Consider the following 22500-nt stretch of genomic DNA (forward strand, 5'->3'; position numbering starts at 1 on the left):
CGTAGTTGTGTGTGTGTGTGTGTGTGTGTGTGTGTGTGTGTGTGTGTGTGTGTGTGTGTGTGTGTGTGTGTGTGTGTGTGTGTGTGTGTCGTGTGTGTCGTGTGTGTCATGTGTGTGCATGCGTTGGTTGTTTGATCATGCTTGCGACCTCACAACAGCACTGCATGATGTGTGACCACACCACAGGAGGAAGAATGGCACGCATTGCTGACCAGTGAACAAGTGCAAGGTACACGCGCTCACACGTGTGTTATGTTGACACTCCGTGGCATGTGTCAACTCTCTTCCCAAGACATTGCGTCAACAGAAGTGCACACACACACACTCACACACACACACACACTCACCACCACACCACCATCACCAACCAGACGTGCTGGCTGGGCACGAGCAAGCGATGACGGCGCGTGTGCGGGAGAAGATGAAGAGTATTCAGATTGCGCAACTTCGAGCACAACACAACGCCCTCGTCCTCGAACAACTTCAGGTGTGTGTATGCACGTGTATGTGTATGCGTATGCGTATGTGCGAGTGACATGAGAGTGTGTGTGAGTGCCTTTCTCTCCTCATTCTCTACAGTGTGCCCGAATGCACTCTCTTCCCTCTCTACCTTCCCTCCTGACCTTCACCTCACCACCACCACCACCAACGCCATGATCACGACGACCGTCACCACCATGACAGCTCCACGCGCGCCGGTTGCTGTCGCACGGGCTCGGCCGTGACATCAACACGAGCGACCAGCTCCTCACTGCCATTGCCCAGTACATGGCGATCGCAGATGATGGTGGTGCTGGTGGTGATGGTGATGGTGGTGGTGATGGTGGAAAGAAAAGTGGGGGTGGGGGTGGCAAGGGTGGCAGTGGTGGTGTTGGGAGAAGGAAGCGAAGGACCAGCAGGAACGTGGCGAACGCATAGCAGACATCACACCATACATGCAAGCAGACGGCTCAGCATCCACGCATGGCAGACGGCTCAGCATGATTTCACAGTTAGGTCCACACACACTCGTGAGCAGCAGCCAGCCCGCAATCCCACCTAACACATGACTCGCATGTGGACATCAATAATCAAGTTGCCTGTCTTTTCTGCTGTACCCACGTGCGTATATGTGTTTACGTGTCTATTTGGAAACGAATAAACGAACGAGTGCCCAACGTGTGAAAGCAGCACACGATTACAAACACCAAGTCAGTGGCCAAGCCGCACACGCATGACACGAGACGCAATTCACACACACACACACACACACACACACACACACACACACACACACACACACACACACACACACACACACACACACACACACACACACACACACGAGGGGATCACACGGCGGTGTCAGTGGCAACATCCATCTGCCTCTCGTCACCATCACCATCACCACTGCCACGTTGTTCTGGCCTACTCCGCTCGTCGTCACTCCGGCGACCATCACCACCACCATCATCACCACCATCATCACCACCACCACCACTGTCTCGATGACGCCTGTCCCTGTCGTCGTCGTTGCCGGCATTGCGCCCACCATCGCTGTCGTCGTGGTCGCGGTGTCGTCGTTTCTTGTGCTTCTTCTTGTGCTTCTTCTTGTGGCGGCGCCGGTGCCGGCGCTCGCTGGCCTCCTCGTCCGAAGGATAGCTCCTATCCTCCCGGTCCTCCCGGTGTTCCCGCGCATCGTCGCTTGCGGGCCGTTCGTCCGCATCACTGCCGCCGGCACGTGACGCACTACGACTGCGACGACGATGACGACGACGGTCACGATCAGCATCATCTTCGTCTTCGCGGCGGTGGTGGTGGTGGGATGGGGTGATGCTCCGCCGGCTGCGGTGGTGCCGGTGACGGCTGCGACGGCGATCATCAGCATCATCGTCAAAGTCGTCGTGATCGTCATCATAGCGGCGGCGGTGGTGGTGGTGGCTGCGACGGGAACGGCTGCCACGGTGGTGGTGGTGTCGCCGCTCTTCCAACTGCTGCTTGCGCTCCTTCTGTCTCCGCTCCCACTCCTCATCGCGGGCAACACATTTGGAGATGGATGCGACAGCGAGCGCACCGAGCTCGGGTGGAAGCTCGCGCCCGTTCTCGGCAAACAGGTCCACCTGGTCCTCAAACAGCGTTGCCTGGCGGTAACAGATGGTGGGTGGTGTGGGGTCACAAAAGGGTGTTGTTGAGGCACTTACTTTATCGTGTTTTTCACCGTCACAGACACACAGACACACACACAGATACACACAGGCACACACAGACACACACAGACACACACACAGACACACACACACGCCCCTTCGCACCTTGATGGTGGTGAATCTGAGGCGGGTGTCCGGGTGCCAGAAAACGCCAAAGGAGACGGCCTTCTGCGGGAACGGCGTCTCTGCAATCGTCGGTGGTGTCGTCATCAGACCCGCACTGAACAGCACAGCACATTGTCGTGTCAGGGGAATGACAAGGCGAGTGTGTGTGTGTGTGTGTGTGGATGTGTGTGAGAGTGTGAGTGTGTGTGTGTGTGTGTGTGTGTGTATGTGAGTGGGGCATAGGCTCCAGAGATTGTCTCCGTGTCAAATGTAAACCAACAAAACGCGAACACACACACACGCACACACACACACGCACACACACACACACACACACACACACACACACACACACACACACACACACACACACACACGAGAACACAAACGCACACAATTTCGTGATTGTGAGTGCACCTCACCACATAAAGTATTGCGTGTCAACAGGACTAAAGACAAACTCGACACGTTCGCTGTCCTTGAAAGCGCGCGCGAGCACAGGTTCGAGTTGTGCCTGCCAGTAATCAATGCACACACACACACACACACACACACACACACACACACACACATTCGCGTAGGCGTGCACATCGATGAGCGGAAATGGCTGAAGAACCATACATTGTGGCAAAGCGCGTGCCAGTCAAGGTGCATGCTCTGTGTTTGTATATGTGTGTGTGTGTTGTGTGCGCGCGCGTGTGTTTGTCATACAGTCGTGGATCTTCTGCTTGGGGAGAGGCAGCAGCCACAAGCGCACCGCCCACTGCTCGTGTGTGCTCACATCGCGACAACTGCGGTGGGTGCGTGTGCGTGTGCAAACACGACAACAACAACAATGTTGACAACAAGTGGTGGGGGTGGAGTCATCACACGCACATATGACATTGTACGAACATGATCCACTGATGTGTACACGTGTATAGGTGTGGATGTGTGAAGCTGTTTTCATGTGTGCATGTGGATTGGTGAACCTGTCTTCATCTTTGCGTGTGTGTACCTGTGTGGTTGTCCACTGTCCGGTGGCGCGGCTGGCAGTGAGGGCCTCGCGCGTGCCGCGCAGCACAAAGTAGCGGATCTTGGGCGGGTTCGACAGGTCTGGTCGCCACACGCGCGCCAGTTTTTTCCGGCGGGCGATGAACTTGTCCTTGCCGCCCTGCACCTCATACGCGGGCTCAAGCAGGTCCTCGCCCACATACTTGCGGATGGGGAACGGGCCCTATGGATGTATGTGCGTATGGTTTTGCATGCATGTAGTTGCATGAGCATGTACATGCTTGAACGTGGGCTCAGGTGGACATGCACGGCGAGTGCACAGGATCAAGTCGCAAGCACGCACACACACATACACGTTCACACACACACACTCACACACACATACACATTCACACACACACACACACACACATTCACACATTCACACATTCACACATTCACACGCACACACACACACACACACACGTTCACACATGCGTGTGTGTACATTATATGCGCTCACCGAGAAGTTGCGAAAGGATCGGTAACGAACCCTGAACTTCTTCAGATCCTGCTTGGTGAGGAAGAATTCACGGGCAGCGTCTTCCTCGCTGTACAAAGCCTGAACAGAGCGAAAACACTTGGGTGAGAGACACTCAAAGAAAGCCTATCATACTCACGCACACCGTAGACAGTACAGGCGCAACGCACGTAGCCATGTCGTCAAGTTACAGCACAAAACAAGCATACGCGATTGGTGAACGTTCGCACGCCCACTGACCTCCAGGTCCGGGATGACGCCCTCTGGAATCTCCTCCTCGCCGTTCTTCTTGGGCTCCTCCTCTTTCTCTTCCTTGCCACCTCCTCCATTCTCTGGCTTCTCCCCTTCATCCTTTGCGTCCGTGGCCGTGGACTCCCGCGTCTCTCCTCCATGTTCCTGCTCCTGTTGCGGCTGCGGTTGCTGTGGTTCGCCGTCACGTTCCGCCACAACAGCGGGAGCAGTGGCAGCGTCGCCTTTCTCGTCGCTCATGTTTTGCTGCTGGTGCTGCACAGTGTAGAAAATTGAGATAAAACATCCACGAATTATCCACGACACGCTGATAGCAAGAGATGCTGGGCAGAGCTTTGCAACTAGCTTCCACACAGTGTGTGTGTGTGTGTGTGTGTGTGTGTGTGTGTGTGTGTGTGTGTGTGTGTGTGTGCGTGCGTGTGTGTGTGTGTGTGTGTGTGTGTGTGTGTGTGTTCGCATCACTCCCACACGCTGGCATGGCTTGTTCTTGGCTTTTGCTGTCGTTCCCTGTGTACTTTTATGATTGAACCCACAACACCTGATGTGACTGATGTGAGATGCATAGATATGGGGTGGGCTGGAAGTGTGATACGAAGGTGGGATGGACATGTGATGCGAGAAAGCGAGGTTGGCAAACAGCAACAACACCACAAACACACACACACGCACATACAACGCCAAGCCAAGCTAATCGACGATTGTTATTGGGTGTTTTGGTCAATTTTCTCTGTGCCACACCTTTTCCCAAAGCCACCATTCACTTCTCCTTTGCAAGTCCTGCGCCACAGCGCCACAACCTCAACCACAGCCACAGCCACAACCTCACATCATCCTTCGTCTGGCTCTTGCTTGTTGTGCCAAACAAGGTCTCCCTTCTTCTCATCCCCTCTCATCCCCCCTCCCCCTCATTCCTACATTTGGCTGACACTGTGTCCGCTTTGATTCTTTCCCAACGACAACCACCACTGCGCGGTTGTGTGTTGCGTTGTTCGAAGAACACCAACACCAACACCAAAATCACCAACACAGCACAGCGGCAGTGATGACTCGTTCGGCGGGCGTCCTGGCAACAAGCGTTGCGTTGGTGCTGGTGGTCTGCTGCTGCTGTGAGAGCAACGCTGTGCCCGTATCCTCCTCTGCAGGAGTGCGGGCACTCAGCTTCTCCGACCTGTTTGCGAGTGTTGAAGAAGCGACCTTCTTTGAGAACTGGTACCAGCGCGAAGTGCTTGTGGGTACGCACAACCAGACCCTGGCCAATCGGTTGCTCCCGCTCACCGACGTCAAATCCACCTGCCAATGGGGTGTGCAAGACAACCGCCAGGCCCACCCTGCCGCACTCCGGGTCAGTACCCCTGTGCGGGTGCTTGTGTTTGTTGTGTGTGTGTGTGTGTGTGTGTGTGTGTGTGTGTGTGTGTGTGTGTGTGTGTGTGTGTTGTTGTTGTTGTGTGTGTGTGTGTGTGTGTGTGTGTGTGTGAGTGTGTGTGTGTGTGTGTGTGTGTGTGTGTTTGCCCTGTCCCTGTTTCCACTGTACGCATCTCGCAACGTCTCCTCTCCTTCCCCACCCCCCTCTCCTCTCACACTCACACTCACCCCACCCCCAACACCCAACAGATCAAAGAGCAAGGCGAGACACGGGCCGTGTTGTCGTGCGAGCAGATGGAAGACGAGCTCGCTGCTGGTGCGGGCTTGCTCGTGCGCTATGAAGACCTCCCCGGCTCCCCTGCCGACACCGCAGTCAAGCAGCTGCAGGACGGCGTGCGCGACGTGTTTGGCACAGAGTCCACCGTCCACCTGTACCACGCCACGCAGAACGAGTCGCGCGCCCTCATGCCGCACACGGACCCCTACGACGTCCTCGTGATTCAGCTCCACGGCTCAAAGCGCTGGACTACCTGCACCCCGTATGGGTACCTGGCAGACGTGGACGTCACGGACGAACGCGCCGTGCGCGCGCACGAGAAGCGGCACAACCTGGAGCACCGCCCTGTTCACGAGTTGCAAGCAATTGCGCAGTTCACAACAGCGCAGCTGGGCCAGCTGCAGGAGATCAGGCAGCAGCGGCAGCAGGGGTGCACGCGCTACGAGGACACGGCACTGCGCGGCATGCGCTGCTCCAACTTCACGCTGCGTGCCGGCGACACCATGTACATGCCCAAGGGCATCATCCACTACGCCGTGTCTGGCGCAGAAGGCTCGTCGCACCTCACCGTCTCCCTCCAACGCAAGGGCCTGACGTGGGCGGATGCACTGGTGTTTGCAGCGCAGAGCGGTGCGCATCTTGTGGACGCGGATGTGTTTGGCGCGCGGTGGCGCGAAGCCATAACCGCCGTCATTGGCCGCGATCACGAGGGCGTCTCCTATCTCCAGGCCATGCCATCCTGGCAGCTCAAGCGTGGTGGTGGTGATGGTGGGGGTGATGGTGGTGGTGATGGCATGTGTAGCGTTCTTGAAGATGAGCATGCAGCACCTGACAGCAGTGACAGCGCCGCCGGTGGCGGTAGTGGCGGTGGTGGTGAGGTGGATGCATTTGTGCGCACGTTCCAATCGCTGTGTGAGGGTTTGCTGCCCTTTGTGCTCAACGCGTACGAGAGTGCCGGTGATATGACTGCGTATGCGGACCCGTCAACGATTGAGTCGCGTGTCTCGCGCGTGTGCAGCGTCGACAGTGCACATGCTGTCCTGCATCAGTTCTGCGCACACGGTCGCATGCCAGACGACGTGACGGCGACCACGCTGTCCACGCAGCAAAGATCGGAGGACGAATTGGCAGCAGGAGCAACGGAGGTTCGTGTGCATGTGTTGATGGGGTTGAGTGCGGGTTGTGGATGCCAAACGGCAGATTAGGTGTGGGTGAGCGTGTGCGGATGCATGGGTGAGCGCGTGGAGGGCTTGCTCTCAGTGTTGTTCATCACACCACACCTCACACCTCACACACGCATCTCACACACGCATCTCACATGTCCTCCTCCACACCACATGCACGATGCACGATGCACAACATACACATCCCATCGCCCTTCCACTGCACGTGTGATGCAGGTGCATCAGCGCTCCCGTCGGTCAACAGACCACGGCTCATACACCTGCTTTGACGGCTGCAACACCGATTGCGTGTAAGTACTCGACGAACGTGCGCACATCATGCAAGAACATGTGTGCATATTCATAAAAGAGCACACACACACACACACACACACACACACACACACACACACACACACACAAACACACACACACACACACGCAACCGTGTCGTCACTTTGTTTCTGAGACTCACACGACTGCATGTGCTGTGACATGCATTTCCCCACCCCCTTTAACCCACCCCATCACCACACCGTTGATGCACGTGTGGTGGCGCATGTAATCGCTTCCAGCATGATGTGTTCCGGATGTGACGGCGACAGCTGTGACATCTGCTCAACCACGTGCACGGGCTCATGCGATGAGGACTGCAAGTGCAACCCGGGGTACCATGGCTCTGGCACGACGTGCTACAACTGCGCCGACAACTACTACTCCACAGAATACAACTCGAACAACTGCATGCGGTGTGACGACTGCCCAGAGGAGCACCAGTATAGGGCTGGCTGCAGCCGTGGCACAGCGCTCACGCCGTGTGTTGACTGCGGCACGTGCGAGAAAGACGAGTACAGGGTAGGATGTCGGCAAGGCGAGGAAGGCAATTGTCGTCCCTGTTACGGCTGTCAAGCAGGCCGGTACCGCTACAACTGTGGTGGTTTCAGCATTGGGTTCTGCGTCACGTGTGGGTATTGCCCGCCTGGCCAGTTCCGCGATGGCTGCATTGGCACCAGCCCTGGCACGTGCAAGGACTGCCAGCCATGTCCCGCTGGATACCAGCGAGAGGGCTGCACTGGCACCAGCGGTGGCACCTGCGAGCCCTGCCCAGAAGGGTAAGAGAGATTCTGTGTGTGTGTGTGTGGGGGGGGGGTTGTGTGTTTGCGGGTTTCAGTGTGTGTTTTGTCTGAGTTTGTGTGTGTGTGTGTGTGTATGTGTGTGTGTGTGTGTGTGTGTGTGTGTGTGTGTGTGTGTGTGTGTGTGTGTGTGTGTGTGCGTGTGTGCGTGTGTGTGCGCGCGCGCGTGTGTGTGTGTGCATGAGCCCATGTACTTGTGCGTGTCTCTGGTGTCTGTGAGCTTTCTTTGTATGACGTGGTTTGCTGATGTGCACTGCATTGCGTATCGCGTCATCCAACGGCTCACACCACCTCCTCACCAACCACCCAACCAACCATCCCCCCCCCCAAACCACCAGCACCTGGCGCCACACCTACTCCACGTACCAATGCTTCGACTGCCAGGCGTGCAGCAGCGGGTACGAGCGTGTCTACTGTGGCGGTTCGTCCTCCGGGAGCTGTCGTGGCATCCTGTGCGACGCAGCGCCAACAGTGGCCCACGCCACCGTTCACGTGACCAACGGTCGGCGGTATCAGAGCACTGCGACGTACACGTGTGGCGCGGGATACGAGCTGAAGAACGCCAACCGCAACTCGCTCAGCTGCGCCACCGATGGTTCATGGAGTGGCACGCTGCCAGAGTGTGTTGGCGTTGCGTGTCCGCCCATTTCCCTCACCAACGGCGACGTCTCGCCGTCCGGCACCATTCGCTACCCAGACTCAGCCAGTGCGTTATTCTTTCGCGTGTGTATGGCGTGCGTATGCTCTGTGTGCGTGTGTATGGCGTGCTTATGCTCTGTGTGTGTGTGCTCGTGCTGTGTGTGTCAGTGCTGTGTGTGTTCGTGCTGTGTTGTTTGATGTTTGCCCCGTGTTGCAGGATCCAATCCTCCCTTCCATCCCTTTCAGCTCACCACCATCACCACCATCACCACCATCACAACTGTTCTTTTCCTTGTTCACCCCCCCCCGTCTCCGCCTTTCAACCACCATCCATTAGGCCTGTCGTGCCATGTGGGATATGTGTTGCAAGGCGGTGCCACGCAGTCCTGTCAGGCCGACGGCACGTGGAGCTTTCCGGACCCTCCATCCTGTCAGCCCCTCTATTGCTCGCCGGTCACGCCCCCTGAGAATGGCGCCGTGTCGTACAGCAACGGCCGCCGCTATCCGTCCACGGCAACGTTCACGTGCAACAGCGGCTATGTGCTTGAGGATGGGGACGCCGAACACACGTGCAGCGCAACAACGCATGTGTTTGTGGGCGAGACGCCCAAGTGCCTGCGCCCCACGTGCCCAGCCCTGCCGCCCCCCACCCATGGCAGTGGGGGTGCTGCTGCCAACACGCTCCGCTACCCTGCTGCTGCCTCGTTCTCCTGCGACACGGGGTATGTGCTCATGGGGCCGGCAACGGTGCAGTGCAAGGAGGAAGGGACGTGGGCCACAGCTGCGCCGACGTGCATTGGTCGCCTGTGTACGAAGGTAACTACCCCAGAGAACGGCCGTGTGACGTACAGCAACGCACGCCGCTACCCGTCCACGGCAACGTACACGTGCACGGAGGGCTACGAGGTGGTCGGTGCGGCAACACGACAGTGCCAGGCCGACAAGGGCGAGTTTGATGGCGTGGATGCAACGTGCAGGGGCAAGCTGTGCCAGCCTCTCTCAGCACCTGCCAATGGCACCGTCACCTTCACGCCACGCAGCTTCAATCCCCGCTACCCGGCAACCGCCACCTTTGCGTGCCTGGATGGATATGTGCGCATTGGTGCTTCGACAGCGGAGTGTGATGCAGACACGGCGTGGTCAGCACAGCCACCGCGCTGCCAGCTCGACTGCGACCCCGGTTACGTCAAGAGCGGTGGTGTGTGCGTGGACGACAACGAGTGCTTTGATGGCACGCACTCGTGCGACATGAATGCAGCCTGCACCAACACGGCGGGCAGCTACACCTGTGCATGCAATGACGGCTATGAAGGCGATGGCTTCACCTGTGACGATGTGGACGAGTGCGTGCAGGCAACGCACGGGTGTGACGTGAATGCAGCCTGCACCAACACGATCGGCAGCTACACCTGCGCCTGTGTTGAAGGGTATGAAGGTGATGGCCGTTCGTGCCACGATGAAGATGAGTGTGCGGATGGCACCCACTCCTGTCATGAAGAGGCAACGTGCACCAACTCAGTGGGCAGCTACACCTGTGCGTGCAACAGCGGCTTCACAGGCAGCGGTTTCACGTGCGAAGACGTGGACGAGTGCATGGAAGGGACGCACGACTGCGACGTGAATGCAGCCTGCACCAACACGATCGGCAGCTATACCTGCGCCTGTGTCGAAGGGTACGAAGGTGATGGCGTTTTGTGCCGGGACGAAGATGAGTGTGTCGATGGCACTGCAAGGTGTGCTGTCAACGCAACGTGCACCAACACAGTGGGTAGCTACACGTGCGCGTGCAACAGCGGCTTCACAGGCAGCGGGCTCGTGTGCGACGACGTGGACGAGTGCATGGAAGGAACGCACGACTGCGACGTGAATGCAGTGTGCACCAACACAATCGGCAGCTACACGTGTGCGTGTCAGACGGGCTACCGTGGTGACGGCTTTGAGTGCGAGGACAGAAATGAGTGCCTGTACAACACTGCGCCGTGCCACGCACATGCAGCCTGCACCAACACGGACGGCAGCTTCGTGTGCACGTGTGAGCGCGGGTATGCAGGTGACGGCATTGCCGTGTGCGACGACGTCGATGAGTGTGCGCTCGGCACTCACAACTGCGCCGCAGACGCCACCTGCTTCAACAGCGATGGGTCGTTCCGGTGTGTGTGCAACTCAGGATTCCGCGGCAATGGCACGGCGTGTGCGGACGTGGACGAGTGTGTGGAGGGCACAGCGCCATGCGATGCAAACGCCACGTGCACCAACACACCAGGCAGTTTCCTGTGTACATGTGTGGACGGGTTTGCCGGTACGGGCATTGCCTGCGTGGACGTGGACGAGTGTCGCCAGGAGACGCACGAGTGTGACCCCAACGCACGGTGCACCAACACGGATGGCGGGTACACGTGCACATGCAGGGACGGCTTTGTTGGTGACGGCTTGACATGTGCCGATGTGGACGAGTGTGCAGCCAGCAACGCAGCCGAGCTGTGCCATGCCAACGCCACGTGCACCAACACGGCTGGCTCATTTGCGTGCGAGTGCAGTGCCGGGTTTGTTGGCGACGGCGTGCGCGTGTGCTCGCCTCAGCCCAGCGTTGGGCAGAGCGGCACGAGTGCGTCTGTGGATATGGCAATCCCCGTGTCGATTGTCGGCGGCGTGATTGGTGTTGTCTTCATTGCGGCCGCAGTTGTCTTTATTGTTCGCCGCAGGCGCCAGGCCGCCGCCGACGCTGCCTTCACGGTGCGCTTGTTGTTGGTGCCTTGCGTTGGGTTTGCGAGAGAGAGAGAGGGGGGGGGGGGGGTGCTGTGGTGTGTGTGTGTGTGTGGTGTGATGTGCGTGGTGTGTGTGTGTGCGGTGTGATGTGCGTGGTGTGTGTGTGTGTGTGTGTGTGTGTGTGTGTGTGTGTGTGTGCGTGTGTGTTTGGGTGAGTCAGTGTAAACAGATGCACTGCTCATTCACAGCGCTTTACCCCCTTTTTTTCGCGACTCACGCTGCTCTGATACCACCCGTATGACGCGCAACCACAGGATGGCAACGCAGCTGCTTCAAGCGATGGCAAGACCGGTACGCAAATGCGCATACAAATATACATGTTTTAGTTGCTGTTACTGTTATTTCATGAACGTTATCAGTGCAAACGTCGTACCTCTGCAACCGTCTCACGTTCACGGTTTTCCTGCCTTCGACACCACCAACACCAACCACACACACGCACCTACTCACTCACTCACTTACTCACTCACACACTCTCCCTGCTTTGCAACTGTGCATCAGGCGGCCTCTTCAAGAACCCGCTGTTCTCTGGACAGGATGGCATGTCCCCAGCACCACTACCATCATCGTCATCATCGCCACCACCACACCCAGCGCACGCGTGGAACCCGACATGCTACGATGTCAACGACAGGACTGGCAACGCCGCAGGAGATGGGGTGTACCATGTTCCAACACAAGATGCAGGGTACGAATTGCCACGAGGGGAAGGCAAGAACAAGAAGCAGCAGCAGCAGGAAGCTGACATGTATCGTGTTCCCAGCGTGCAAGCGCCGTACGATGTTCCACGCCGCGCGAAGAAGAATAAGAAGGGTACTGATGGCAGTGATGGTGGTGGTCATGAGGATGAGGATGCCTACTGTGTCCCCACCGTGCACGCGCCATACGATGTGCCACGCCGCGAACGGAAACAGAAACAACAGCACAGCAGTGGCGATGATGGTGGCGATGGGAGCGTGGATGCTGGTGATGAGTCACAGGCGACAAACCGCTACAGCATCAACCCGACATATGCAATGCCGCGCTTTGAAGGGCGGCAGCTGCGAGCAAACCAGACCAGCACCACAAATGCAAATGAAGATGCCAATGCAAATGCCACCACCACCACCGGCACCAGTGGCAGCCGCGGTGGGCTGGTGAGCGGGTATGTGGAGCCACCTGCCCGCACACACGACAAGAACCATGGCAGCAGGGGTGGGCAGCGACGCAAGAATCCAAAGCTGCCACCTCGAGTGGGTGCTCCACCTCGCTTGAGTGCACGCATTGCCAACGACAGTCAACCACCGCCACCATCATCATCATCGTCATCATCAGCACCGCAACAGGGGACGGCAGAGCCACAGACACTGTCATTTGTTGCGTCGCGTCACAACAGCAGCACGAGCGTGGGCTACTTGCAGGTGCTGTCTGAAAACGACAACGGACCGTCGGAAACAAACACGGAGCCTTCGTTCGTGTACGACCCAACGTGGCAGGGAGCCAATGCCAACAACAGCAGCGGTCACGAAAGCGATGCGGGCAATGCACCAATGCTGGCGAGCAGCTATGTTGTGCTGCATCGTGGACACACGGAGGAGGTGACGGACGACGATCCAGACTACGTGGACGTGCACACGAGACCAGCCTCCATGATGCAATGAGTTGGCGGAATAGCGGGTGCGTGAGTGTAAGTGCGTGAAAGGGCATGTGTGCGTATGTGTGTGTGTGTGTGTGCGTATGTGTGTGTGTGTGTGTGTGTGTGTGTGTGTGTGTGTGTGTGTGTGTGTGTGTGTGTGTGTGTGTGTGTGGGCGGGTGATAATAGCATATATGTGTGATGTCAACGTATGCGCGTGAGTTTAGTGAGAACCAATATTAGTGAGTGCGTGAGTGGGCGACGTGTATGGTAGAGTGTGTGGGTGTAATAGAACCTGCGTGAGGCGGGCGTATGCTCGACCAAGTTGTATGCCTGCTCATTTTACTCGCCACTCCGTGTTGCAACCATTGTCATGCTGCGAGTTACACGTTGATGCACTTGCTTGTGCGGTGTGTGCATCGTTCCTTTGTTCTTCCCTCTTCCCCCCCCCTTCTTCTTTCTCCCTCTCTCGCCTTGCAATTGGTGCTTCATTGCCATTTGTGGGTGATGCGTTGGCAGTGCGACAGTATTGTTCTTCTTGCTGTCACACTCTTCCGCCTGTAGCACACCACTTGTTTTCCATCTAATACATGACCAAATGCAACGTTGTACTCACGCAAGGAAAAAAAATCGAACGTGCGATATGGAAGCGAGAAAGTTTTATTTGGGGGCAGTTGGTCATGGGCGGTGAACGCAATTGCCAGCATGTCACCGCATGGCTGTATCGCTGTGTGTGTGTGTGTGTTCTCATGCGTCGCCATTATCCTTGCCGATGTCTTGTGTGCTGTCATCCTTGGTCACATCTTCCCGCTTGTCCTCCTTCTCATCATCATCATCATCATCATCATCACCAGCATCAGCGTCACTGGCCGTCCGTCCATCCTCGCCACCATCGCCATCGTTGTTCGTCACGGTCTTGCTCGGCCAAGAGAACTCAAACAGCACCTGCACATTCTCGTGCAGTTCGTTGAAGTGCAACTCCAGTTCTTGTTCGTCCCCGCTCACCTGAACAAGATCGAATGGGGAGGTGTTGGGGGTTGGTGTGGGTATGATGTGAGATGCGCACGTGTGCTTTGATTGCGAGAGAGAGGGAAGAGGGGGGGGGGGGTGGAGGGATGGGAGACACGAGGACAGAGGCACATGGACGCAGGCAGGCATGCAGGCAGAAAGAACAATGCGGGGGAGCAAAAAGCATACACACACTCAAACACACACATACACATGTGCACACACGCATGCACAACATCGTAGACGGACCAGTGGGTTTGCTTTGTATTCTGGCTTGAGTGGCGCAATCTTGCACTCGAGCCCGCAGTCTCTCAGCGCTGTGATGAACTCCTTTGCGCCCTTGCTGTTGGCGGTGGATGTGGTGGTGAATGTGGTGGTGGTGCAGCTGTGAGTGTTTTCGGCAGAGGTAACGAGCAAGAGATCACAACGACAGTCGCAAACAAACACAAACAAACAAACAAACAAACAAACAAACAAACAAACAAACAAACAAACAAACAAACAAACAAACAAACAAGGCTGCTTGCATGCACGAACCGTTTTCCGCCAGAGACGTAAAAGAAAGTGCCATGTGGTGCCAGGCAGCGGCGAACAAGATTGCACAATGGCGCAACAAGAGGCGTGTCGTAAACCAAATCGCACCCAAGCAGCACATCAAACTGGCACAGGTTTCCATCCTACCCAAGCAAATACACGTTGTCATGGTGGTGGTGGTGGTGGTGGTGAGACTCGAGAGAATGGTGGAACGGGTGGGGATGGATTGCAGACGGAGGAAGTGTGTGCTGGGGGAGGGAGCGAGTCGTTACAAAAAAACCAAGGCTCAACCAGGCACACGTGTGCTGGTGCACACATGTTGGCACATGTCCATGCATTGCTCACTTACGCTCTCGTGCAGCCACGTGTTCTCGTTGTTCCAATCCAGCGCGTGCACGTGGCCCTGTTGTGAACGAAAACGTACACGTGAGCAGCAGGAGTGTAGCCAGGATATGTGTGTGTGTGTGTGTGTTGTGTGTGTGTGTGTGTGTGTGTGTGTGTGTGTGTGTGTGTGTGTGTGTGTGTGTGTGTGTGTGTGTGTGTGTGTGTGTGTTTTTGTGTGTATGTGTGTGTGTGTGTGTGTTCGGTTTGGGGGGGGGGAGGGCACCGAGTCATGTCCATGATGAGCATCAGCGTACCCGCTCTGTCAGTGTTGGGATGTGAGCATTGATGGAGAGGTTGTGCCTGGGAGAACAAACGACAGAAGAACAAGCAGTGAGCCCAAAGTTACGCGTGTATGTGTGTGTGTGTGTGTGTGTGTGTGTGTGTGTGTGTGTGTGTGTGTGTGTGTGTGTGTGTGTGTGTGTGTGTGTGTGTGTGTGTGGTTGGCATAAACCGGAGTGCTGGTCTCACTTGATGTTGTCGACGGTGTGGGAAAAGTAGTCTGTGATGACAACCTGGAGGTGTGAACCATCGCAGCACAGTGGGCCGAGGTTCCACATGAGGACACTGGAGGTGGACACAGGGGGGGGGAAGAAAGGTCGCAATACCGCATGGACGCACAGCGATACAAGCACTAACACACACACACACACACACACACATACACACACACACACACAGACACACATACACACACACATACACACACACACATACACACATACACACACATACACACACACACAGACACACGCACACACACGAGCGTGCGCACCTGCTTTGCATGAGTGTATGCGAGGGCAGCGAGACCCGGCAGACCGCAGCCGGCACCGAGCTCAAGCACACGCGCACCATCAAGACGCGCAGCAACGTCAACCACCCACCTGCACACACACATATATGAATACACGTGCACACACACGCACACATGAGCATGCACGCACACGCATACATGCACGCACGAATCAAAGTTGAAAGGTGATGTGTTGGTGCTGGCGTTGTTCGCGTGTGACAGCAGGGGGATGGTAGATACGAAGCAAGTGGTTCTGTGTGTGTGTGTGTATGACTGTGTGTGTGTGTGTGTGTGTGTGTGTGTGTGTGTGTGTTGTCATGGGAGGACCACTGAAACATACGCGTTAGCGAGCACGGCATTTCACCATACATTCACGTGCATGCACACACATACACACATACACACGCACCGAGCAGCGATGAGCGACGCAGCCCACAGTTGAATGCCAGTGGTGTCATCTTCTGGCATGTCGCCGAACACCTGATGATGATGATGATGATGATGATGATGAAATGGTGAGTGATAATGGTGATGATGATATGGGACACAACCAGTCACTGCTGGCAAGCATTGCACCAGCACACACAAACATACACACATACACACACACATACATACACACACACACACATCACCACGACACCAGGTAAGGCGCACCTTGCCGAACCAATCGGTTGCAATTTCGCGCACGTGCACCTCGGGTCCGTCTGGTGAAAACCTCATGTCGTGCGTGTGTGTCTGCAGCACTTGACTTGATTCCGCAGTGTCATCGCGGCCGGCGGTGCTCTTGCTGTCTGATGCGTCTGATGTTGCCTTGTCCTGTTGTGCCGTGCTGGCTGTGGCTGTGGCATCGTCTTCCTTCTTCTTGGACGCGTCCTGCTTCTGCTTCTTCCCCTTTTGCTGTGGCTTCTTCTTGCTGGCGGCGGTACCTTTCTTTGCTCCACTGCCACTGCCACCTTTACCACTGCTGCCGTCCTTGCCCTCCTCCTCGAGTGCAGCTGCGCTCGGGTGCTCCAGCACCAACTTCAGAATCTGCTGGTCCTGCGCATTGAACGCTTCCGTCACAGCGCTCTTGCCTGCAAGACAGTGGATGTCAGTGAGATTGTGAGATTGTGAGATTGTGAGATTGTGAGATTGCACAGCAACGTTCGAGTGGGCAGTACGGGGGACAGTGAACAATCAACGGTGAAGAAGTCCACGACAAGGCAAACGACCACGATACATAAGACGAACATCATGTGCACCATGAACATGACGTCAATGACGAGCAAGGCAAAGAAAATGAACATCCGCCAGTGCAACTGGCCCAAGGCAGGTGATTTAGAGCAAGCAGACACATGGGCGATATTCTTCTCGAGGCAATGTCGTGAGGAAGGCGAGACAGCGAGATGGAACGACGCACCAAACTCGTTGGTTTGCAGCACGTTCACTTCCGGGTACGACTTCATGAGAAGCTGGACGACATCTGCAGCCTTGTTTTGGATGGCCCAGTGCAGCGGAAGGTTGCCGCTGTTGTTGGGAAGGTAAGGACACTTCTTCTTCACCAAGTATTCCGCGCAATCCATCAAGCCATTCGCCGCAGCATAGTGCAGCGCTGTCCACAAGTGTGCGTGTGTGTGTGTGTGTGTGTGTGCGAGTGTGTGTGTGTGTGTGTGTGTGTGCGAGTGTGCGAGTGTGTGTGTGTGTGTGGTTGGGTTGTGAGTCTCAGTGAGAAGCCCGTGGCATATGCGAGAGACGCAAGAGACACAGCATGAGCACTACATCCACACAATATCACGCACTCTCATGCAGCATCTCTGACACTCATACAGCATCTCACCACGCACACCACGCACCGGTGTTGCCCATGCCGTCTTTGCTGTCCACTGGCACGCCCAGCTCGATGAGCTCCTTCATCTCGTCCACCTCGCCGTATCGGGCGCACAGCAGCATCTCTTCCACATCCTCCTCCGTCACACTTCTCTTCTCCGCCATGGCTGCTCGCTTGCTTGCTTGCTTGCTGGTTGGATGTGCGTGAGTGTGCGTGCGAGTGTGCAAGTGTGTGTGCGCTCTTGGGTCAACGTGGGTGGCGCAAAGTCCTGAATATTTGTGAATATTTTCCACAAACAATCGTCACACAAAGGACGTTGCTGACTGCCAAGCAACAAGGAGGAAGATGCTGAGGCGACGAACGAGACCCGGCGAGAACGGGGCTGCTGGCGACGAAGGTGATGGTGGGCAAGGCGGTGTGAGGAGGGATCAGCCCAAGAGGCAAGAGAAACAGGAACAGGGTGACGACAAACAACAGCAACGGCAACTGCAAGAGGGCGGAGACCGCGAACGCGAGGCCACGACGAGGCGGCAAGCTGCGCATCAACAACAGCAACAAAAGGGTTCCACATGGACTGTGGAGATTGTGCGGGGCGTGGTGTTGTTGGTCATCTTCTTTGCCATCTTCCTTCCGCTTCAGTGGTATGTCCTCGACCCTTGGCGTGGCATTTCGAACGCATCTCACGAGTCAGCTCGCCAGAAGGTCTTGGACGTCATTTGCCCTCCAGGTGCGGTGTGTGTGTGTGTGTGTGCGTGCGTGTGTGTGTGTGTGTGCGTGTGCGTGTGTGTGTGTGTGTGTGTGTGTGTGTGTGTGTGTGTGTGTGTGTGTGTGTGTGTGCTTTGTTGTGTTGCGTGGACCTCGTGCGGGAATCGCGTTGCTGATTCACATGTATGCATCTCCCGTGGATGTATTGTGTTGACATGGACGCTGATGATGCGAGCAACTCACACGACAAGGTTTACCTCTCTGTTTCTGGTTCACAGATGTTGACTGCAATCACGGTGACATCAATCTGGACAAGCTCGCACCATGACTTTGAGGGCCGCCTTTTTCTTGGGGTGTTTAATGTGTCAAACGAGGCGCACAAGCACACTGAAACGAAGCAGCAAGCACTAGTCGAGTTCGGTAACCCTTTTCACTCCTCCTCATCGTCTTCCTCCAACTCAACAACATCGTCGTCGTCTTCCTCGTCGATCTCCTCCACCCCACCATCAACGTCATGGTCCTCGTCGTAGTCACCTTCGTCTTCATCGTCGTCACCAACAATGGACTCCTCTCCAAGTTCGACACCCTCAGCGTCGTCAACATACGCGGTAACATCGTCGTCGTCGTCGTCTTTCTCATCCTCGTCATCACCATCGATCTCCTGTTTGCCGTGATCAGTGGATGGTGGATGGCGGGCGTGAGCGGAGCAGCCGCAGACGTCGAGATGAAGGTGAAGTTGAGAGCAAACAGACAGAGCCACCAGTAATCGAGAGCGCTCTCCCTACCACCACCATAACCACCATAACCACCACTACCACTGCACCACTGCATGAGCAAGGCCATGTGTGTGTGTGTGTGTGTGTGTGTGTGTGTGTGTACCTGGATAAGCTCCATGGCTTCGCGGTCCATTTGTTCGCGTCGTCTTCGCTCCCGCTCGCGTCTTCGCTCCTCCGCTGTCATCGGCACACCACCACCACCACCACCATCACCACCACTGCTATCGTCTTGATCGCCACTGCCAGTGCCCGGATGCTGCTGGCTGTCCGCGCGTGTTCCGCCCGTGCTGCCGCTGCTGTCTTCATCGTTGCTGGGCTGCTTCCGGCGCTGTCTCCGTGATGATGACGATGATGATGATGATGATGATGAGCGAATGTCCGGACGAACAGACGACCACTTGAGCAGCGCATCGTTCTCGAGCACCTGGTGTTGATGGCGACGGAAAGCAGCAGTTTGGGTGGGGGAGGGGGATGGATGTGAGGTGGACATGTGGGTGTCTACTTATGCACTTGTGCACTTGTGCACTTGTGTGTATGGGGGGGGGGACAGGTGTGGTTGCATGTGCGCGCGTGTGCACGTGTGCCCCTGCACGCGCGTGCGCCTTGCATCCATATCCACTTCCACTTCGCTTGCACTTGCACGTGTCATGCATCCACACCCATTGCTGCCTCCAACCTCGTGGATGTGGTCTGCCAGCTGCATTGCGTTGATCGACCCGCCATAAACAGACACGCCAAACTGTACAAACCAACAGCAGCACACACGTGGTGGTGATGTTGTGAGAGATCCGGGGGGGGGGAGGGGTACATGATGACATGGATCAATGGTGCTGTGTTGACGAGTGGAAGACACGAAATCCAGCGACTTTCAACGCATAAAACACAACACGCAATATATTTCATTGTCACCACAGCCAGTACAGTCATCACAGCAATCCATACCATCAACCACAGTCGGGTTCAGTCACAACAACACCGCCACCATATAAGGCATGTTCATCGTGAACATTGGTGCCTATGATAGTACCTTGTTGCTTGTTGCGTTTCGTTTGCGCACAACGAAGATGGTGGGCGTTTCGCTTTTCTCAATGTTCGCAGCCCGGCTCTCCGCAACGCCTGTGGTGGTGGTGGTGATGGTGGTGGTGTGAGTCGGGGAGAGTTGTATGTGACACACAGACACACACAGACACACACACACGCACGCACACACACACACACACAGACACACACACACACACACGCACACACACATACGCACACACACACACACATGCAGTAAGTTTATGCGCCAAATGAACACTCACCAAGATGGAGGCGGGATTTGGACGTGTCGATGGATACAAACGAGACCGTGCGGTGCTGTGTATGTGGGGCAAAGAGTAGGGATGAAGATGCATCATGAGACACTTGCCATGTCATGACATGGTGGGCACATCGCAACACGCACAAATATGCATACGTTCACCACACCACAACACACCCACACAGAGACACACGCATCAACGCACCTGCTCCATGGCTTTGTACAATTCTGTAGTCGTTGATGTGTCCAGTGGTCCTTTGTGGGCGACAATGACACATGCCTTCTTCCTACAGTCGCCAACACGCAAGGTGAAGAATGTGTGTGTGTGTGTGTGTGTGTTGTGTGTGTGTGTGTGTGTGTGTGTGTGTGTGTGTGTGTGTGTGTGTGTGTGTGTGTGTGTGTGCTTGTGGTGGGATGTGGCCTGAAGCCAGGGGATGGGGTTTGCCTGCAAGCAATCACGCAAGCATTGCTCAGTCCCTACCGTGTGCACTGCTCCTGGAACTTTTGACTCGTGCGCGGCTCGTACAACCTCAGCTGTGGTGCGGTGCGACAGCACAAGAGCGTGTAAGTGTACGCACGGAAGAAGCTTGGAGAGAGATGGAGACAGAAAACAGGGTAACGGAGCGACACACACACACACACACACACACACACACACACGTGCATACATGCATGCACGCACACGCACGCACACACACACACACACGTGCGTATCCGAGGCACTACAGCGTTGAGCTTACCCGAGTAAACGAGTCCACAAAGGAGATGAGTCCAGTGCCCGTCTGCATACGGCAATGCCGAACACGCATTGGTGATCGGGATGGGTGAGCTGTGGTGGTGGTGATGTCCAAGACAAGACGCCAATTGAACAGGTGAAGAGCACGCGCCGCGGTGGTGAACATGGAGTGCTCACCTTGGTGTACGTGCGTGGCACCTGCTTTGCCTTCTTCCCGTTGCCAGTTGCCACAATGACGGGCTTGCTCTTCAGATCAATCCCAAACCTGTGCATGTGTGTGTGTGTGTGTGTGTGTGTGTGCATGTGTGTGTGTGTGTGAACGCGTGTTATCGATAGCTCGCTCGCGAGCACACAGTTGGCTGCCTATGCAAACACTTCTTCTGTGCACGTACCTTGATGCCACTGTCTTCCCAGACGGCAGCTTGCTCCCGCAGTTGAGTTGTCCAAAGCTGACACCGCGCTTCGAGAGTGACTTCATGGCGTCCGTGAACTCTTTTGGTGGCTCGGGTGCTGCAAGCACACGAATTGACATGCGTGTGGACAAGAAGCGTGCGTTGCGTGTGTTGGGTGCGTTGCGTGCGTTGCGTGCGTGGGTTGACGATGATAACAAGCAGGTAGGCAAGCACACACACACACACACATACACACAACACACAACACAACACAACACAACACAACACAACACAACACAACACAACACAACACAACACAACACAACACAACACAACACAACACAACACAACACAACACAACACAACACAACACAACACAACACAACACAACACAACACAACACAACACAACACAACACAACACAGCACAACACAATGCAGCACGTGCAGTGTCGCACCTCGCTTGGAGCTGCAGTAGACCATCCACGGCTCGCCAGACAGGAAGACGCGCTGCATCTGCGACTGGTCGCTGGCATCGAGCAGCTGCACGTGCGGTCCCATCCAATACAGTACCAGGCCAGCCACGCCAGCGAGCCCCAGCACGGCAGCGAGCAGCAGCATGCCCACCTGCGCCGGGCTGCGACCGCCGCCATGTCCGCCATGTCCGCCAGCCGCCACTGGCCTCCTCGCTGCCGCCGATGGCTGCTGCTGCCCCTTACCAACTCGCCTCCTCACCATGATGCTCTGCTGTCCACTGCTGCTGCTGCTTTGTGTTGTGTTGTGGTTTGTTGAATGGTGTTGTTGTTGCTGGTGTGTGTTACTGTCCTTCCTTCTTTGTTGACCTTCGCTGTCACGTGTGTTGTCTGACCTAATATGGTTTCATTCTCGTCACCCAACGATATGCACAGTGCACACACGCACACGCCAAGCAAGTGGTTGTGGCTGTGGCTGCCCGCCTCTCCTGTCTGTTCATCTGACTCTCACTCCCACTCTGTGTACAGCAACACAGACAAACACGCGGACAAGTTACAAAGACATGATGGTGTGACATGACCAC

General features: G+C 56.0%; 7 protein-coding genes across 7 annotated transcripts in view; 3 read left to right on the forward strand and 4 right to left on the reverse strand.

The window, feature by feature from the left end:
* The first annotated feature begins 178 nt into the window (after positions 1–178).
* On the forward strand, positions 179–1082 carry PTSG_03000 (uncharacterized protein). Its single transcript, XM_004996463.1, has 3 exons — positions 179–229; positions 372–487; positions 685–1082. The coding sequence occupies exons 2-3, from the start codon at positions 398–400 to the stop codon at positions 916–918; spliced, it is 324 nt and encodes a 107-aa protein (XP_004996520.1). The 5' UTR covers positions 179–229; positions 372–397; the 3' UTR covers positions 919–1082.
* A 249-nt stretch (positions 1083–1331) lies between these two features.
* PTSG_03001 (uncharacterized protein) lies at positions 1332–4293 on the reverse strand (the record flags this gene model as incomplete). The annotated part of the gene is made up of 6 exons (XM_004996464.1): positions 1332–2120; positions 2292–2406; positions 2714–2805; positions 3289–3507; positions 3787–3885; positions 4045–4293. 6 exons carry the CDS (start codon positions 4291–4293, stop codon positions 1332–1334), a joined length of 1563 nt encoding a protein of 520 aa, XP_004996521.1.
* Positions 4294–4788: 495 nt separating this feature from the next.
* PTSG_11950 (uncharacterized protein) lies at positions 4789–13033 on the forward strand (the record flags this gene model as incomplete). Its single annotated transcript, XM_004996465.1, has 8 exons — positions 4789–5395; positions 5665–6837; positions 7093–7166; positions 7431–7967; positions 8327–8694; positions 8965–11360; positions 11648–11684; positions 11895–13033. The coding sequence occupies exons 1-8, from the start codon at positions 5096–5098 to the stop codon at positions 13031–13033; spliced, it is 6024 nt and encodes a 2007-aa protein (XP_004996522.1). The 5' UTR covers positions 4789–5095.
* A 577-nt stretch (positions 13034–13610) lies between these two features.
* PTSG_03004 (uncharacterized protein) lies at positions 13611–17801 on the reverse strand. Its single transcript, XM_004996466.1, has 11 exons — positions 17558–17801; positions 17125–17316; positions 16380–16798; positions 16132–16202; positions 15705–15813; positions 15401–15444; positions 15187–15232; positions 14898–14951; positions 14552–14691; positions 14264–14357; positions 13611–14011 (listed from the first exon to the last, which is right to left on the reverse strand). The coding sequence occupies exons 1-11, from the start codon at positions 17694–17696 to the stop codon at positions 13754–13756; spliced, it is 1566 nt and encodes a 521-aa protein (XP_004996523.1). The 5' UTR covers positions 17697–17801; the 3' UTR covers positions 13611–13753.
* A 31-nt stretch (positions 17802–17832) lies between these two features.
* PTSG_03005 (uncharacterized protein) lies at positions 17833–19107 on the forward strand. The gene is made up of 2 exons (XM_004996467.1): positions 17833–18259; positions 18516–19107. Exons 1-2 carry the CDS (start codon positions 17878–17880, stop codon positions 18563–18565), a joined length of 432 nt encoding a protein of 143 aa, XP_004996524.1. The 5' UTR covers positions 17833–17877; the 3' UTR covers positions 18566–19107.
* On the reverse strand, positions 18575–22372 carry PTSG_11951 (uncharacterized protein). Its single transcript, XM_004996468.1, has 11 exons — positions 21902–22372; positions 21445–21562; positions 21230–21317; positions 21057–21098; positions 20798–20850; positions 20522–20603; positions 20318–20372; positions 20041–20129; positions 19690–19752; positions 19117–19437; positions 18575–18898 (listed from the first exon to the last, which is right to left on the reverse strand). Exons 1-11 carry the CDS (start codon positions 22179–22181, stop codon positions 18668–18670), a joined length of 1422 nt encoding a protein of 473 aa, XP_004996525.1. The 5' UTR covers positions 22182–22372; the 3' UTR covers positions 18575–18667.
* The window catches only part of PTSG_11952 (uncharacterized protein), a 7120-nt gene continuing 6925 nt past the window's right edge, over positions 22306–22500 (reverse strand). The window contains exon 10 of the mRNA XM_004996469.1: positions 22306–22500. This exon is cut by the window's right edge and continues 214 nt beyond it. The gene's annotated coding sequence lies outside the window, so the exon portion shown is untranslated.

The sequence above is a fragment of the Salpingoeca rosetta genome (assembly GCF_000188695.1).
Source record: "Salpingoeca rosetta unplaced genomic scaffold supercont1.6, whole genome shotgun sequence".
In the NCBI taxonomy this organism is placed as follows: Eukaryota; class Choanoflagellata; order Craspedida; family Salpingoecidae; genus Salpingoeca; species Salpingoeca rosetta.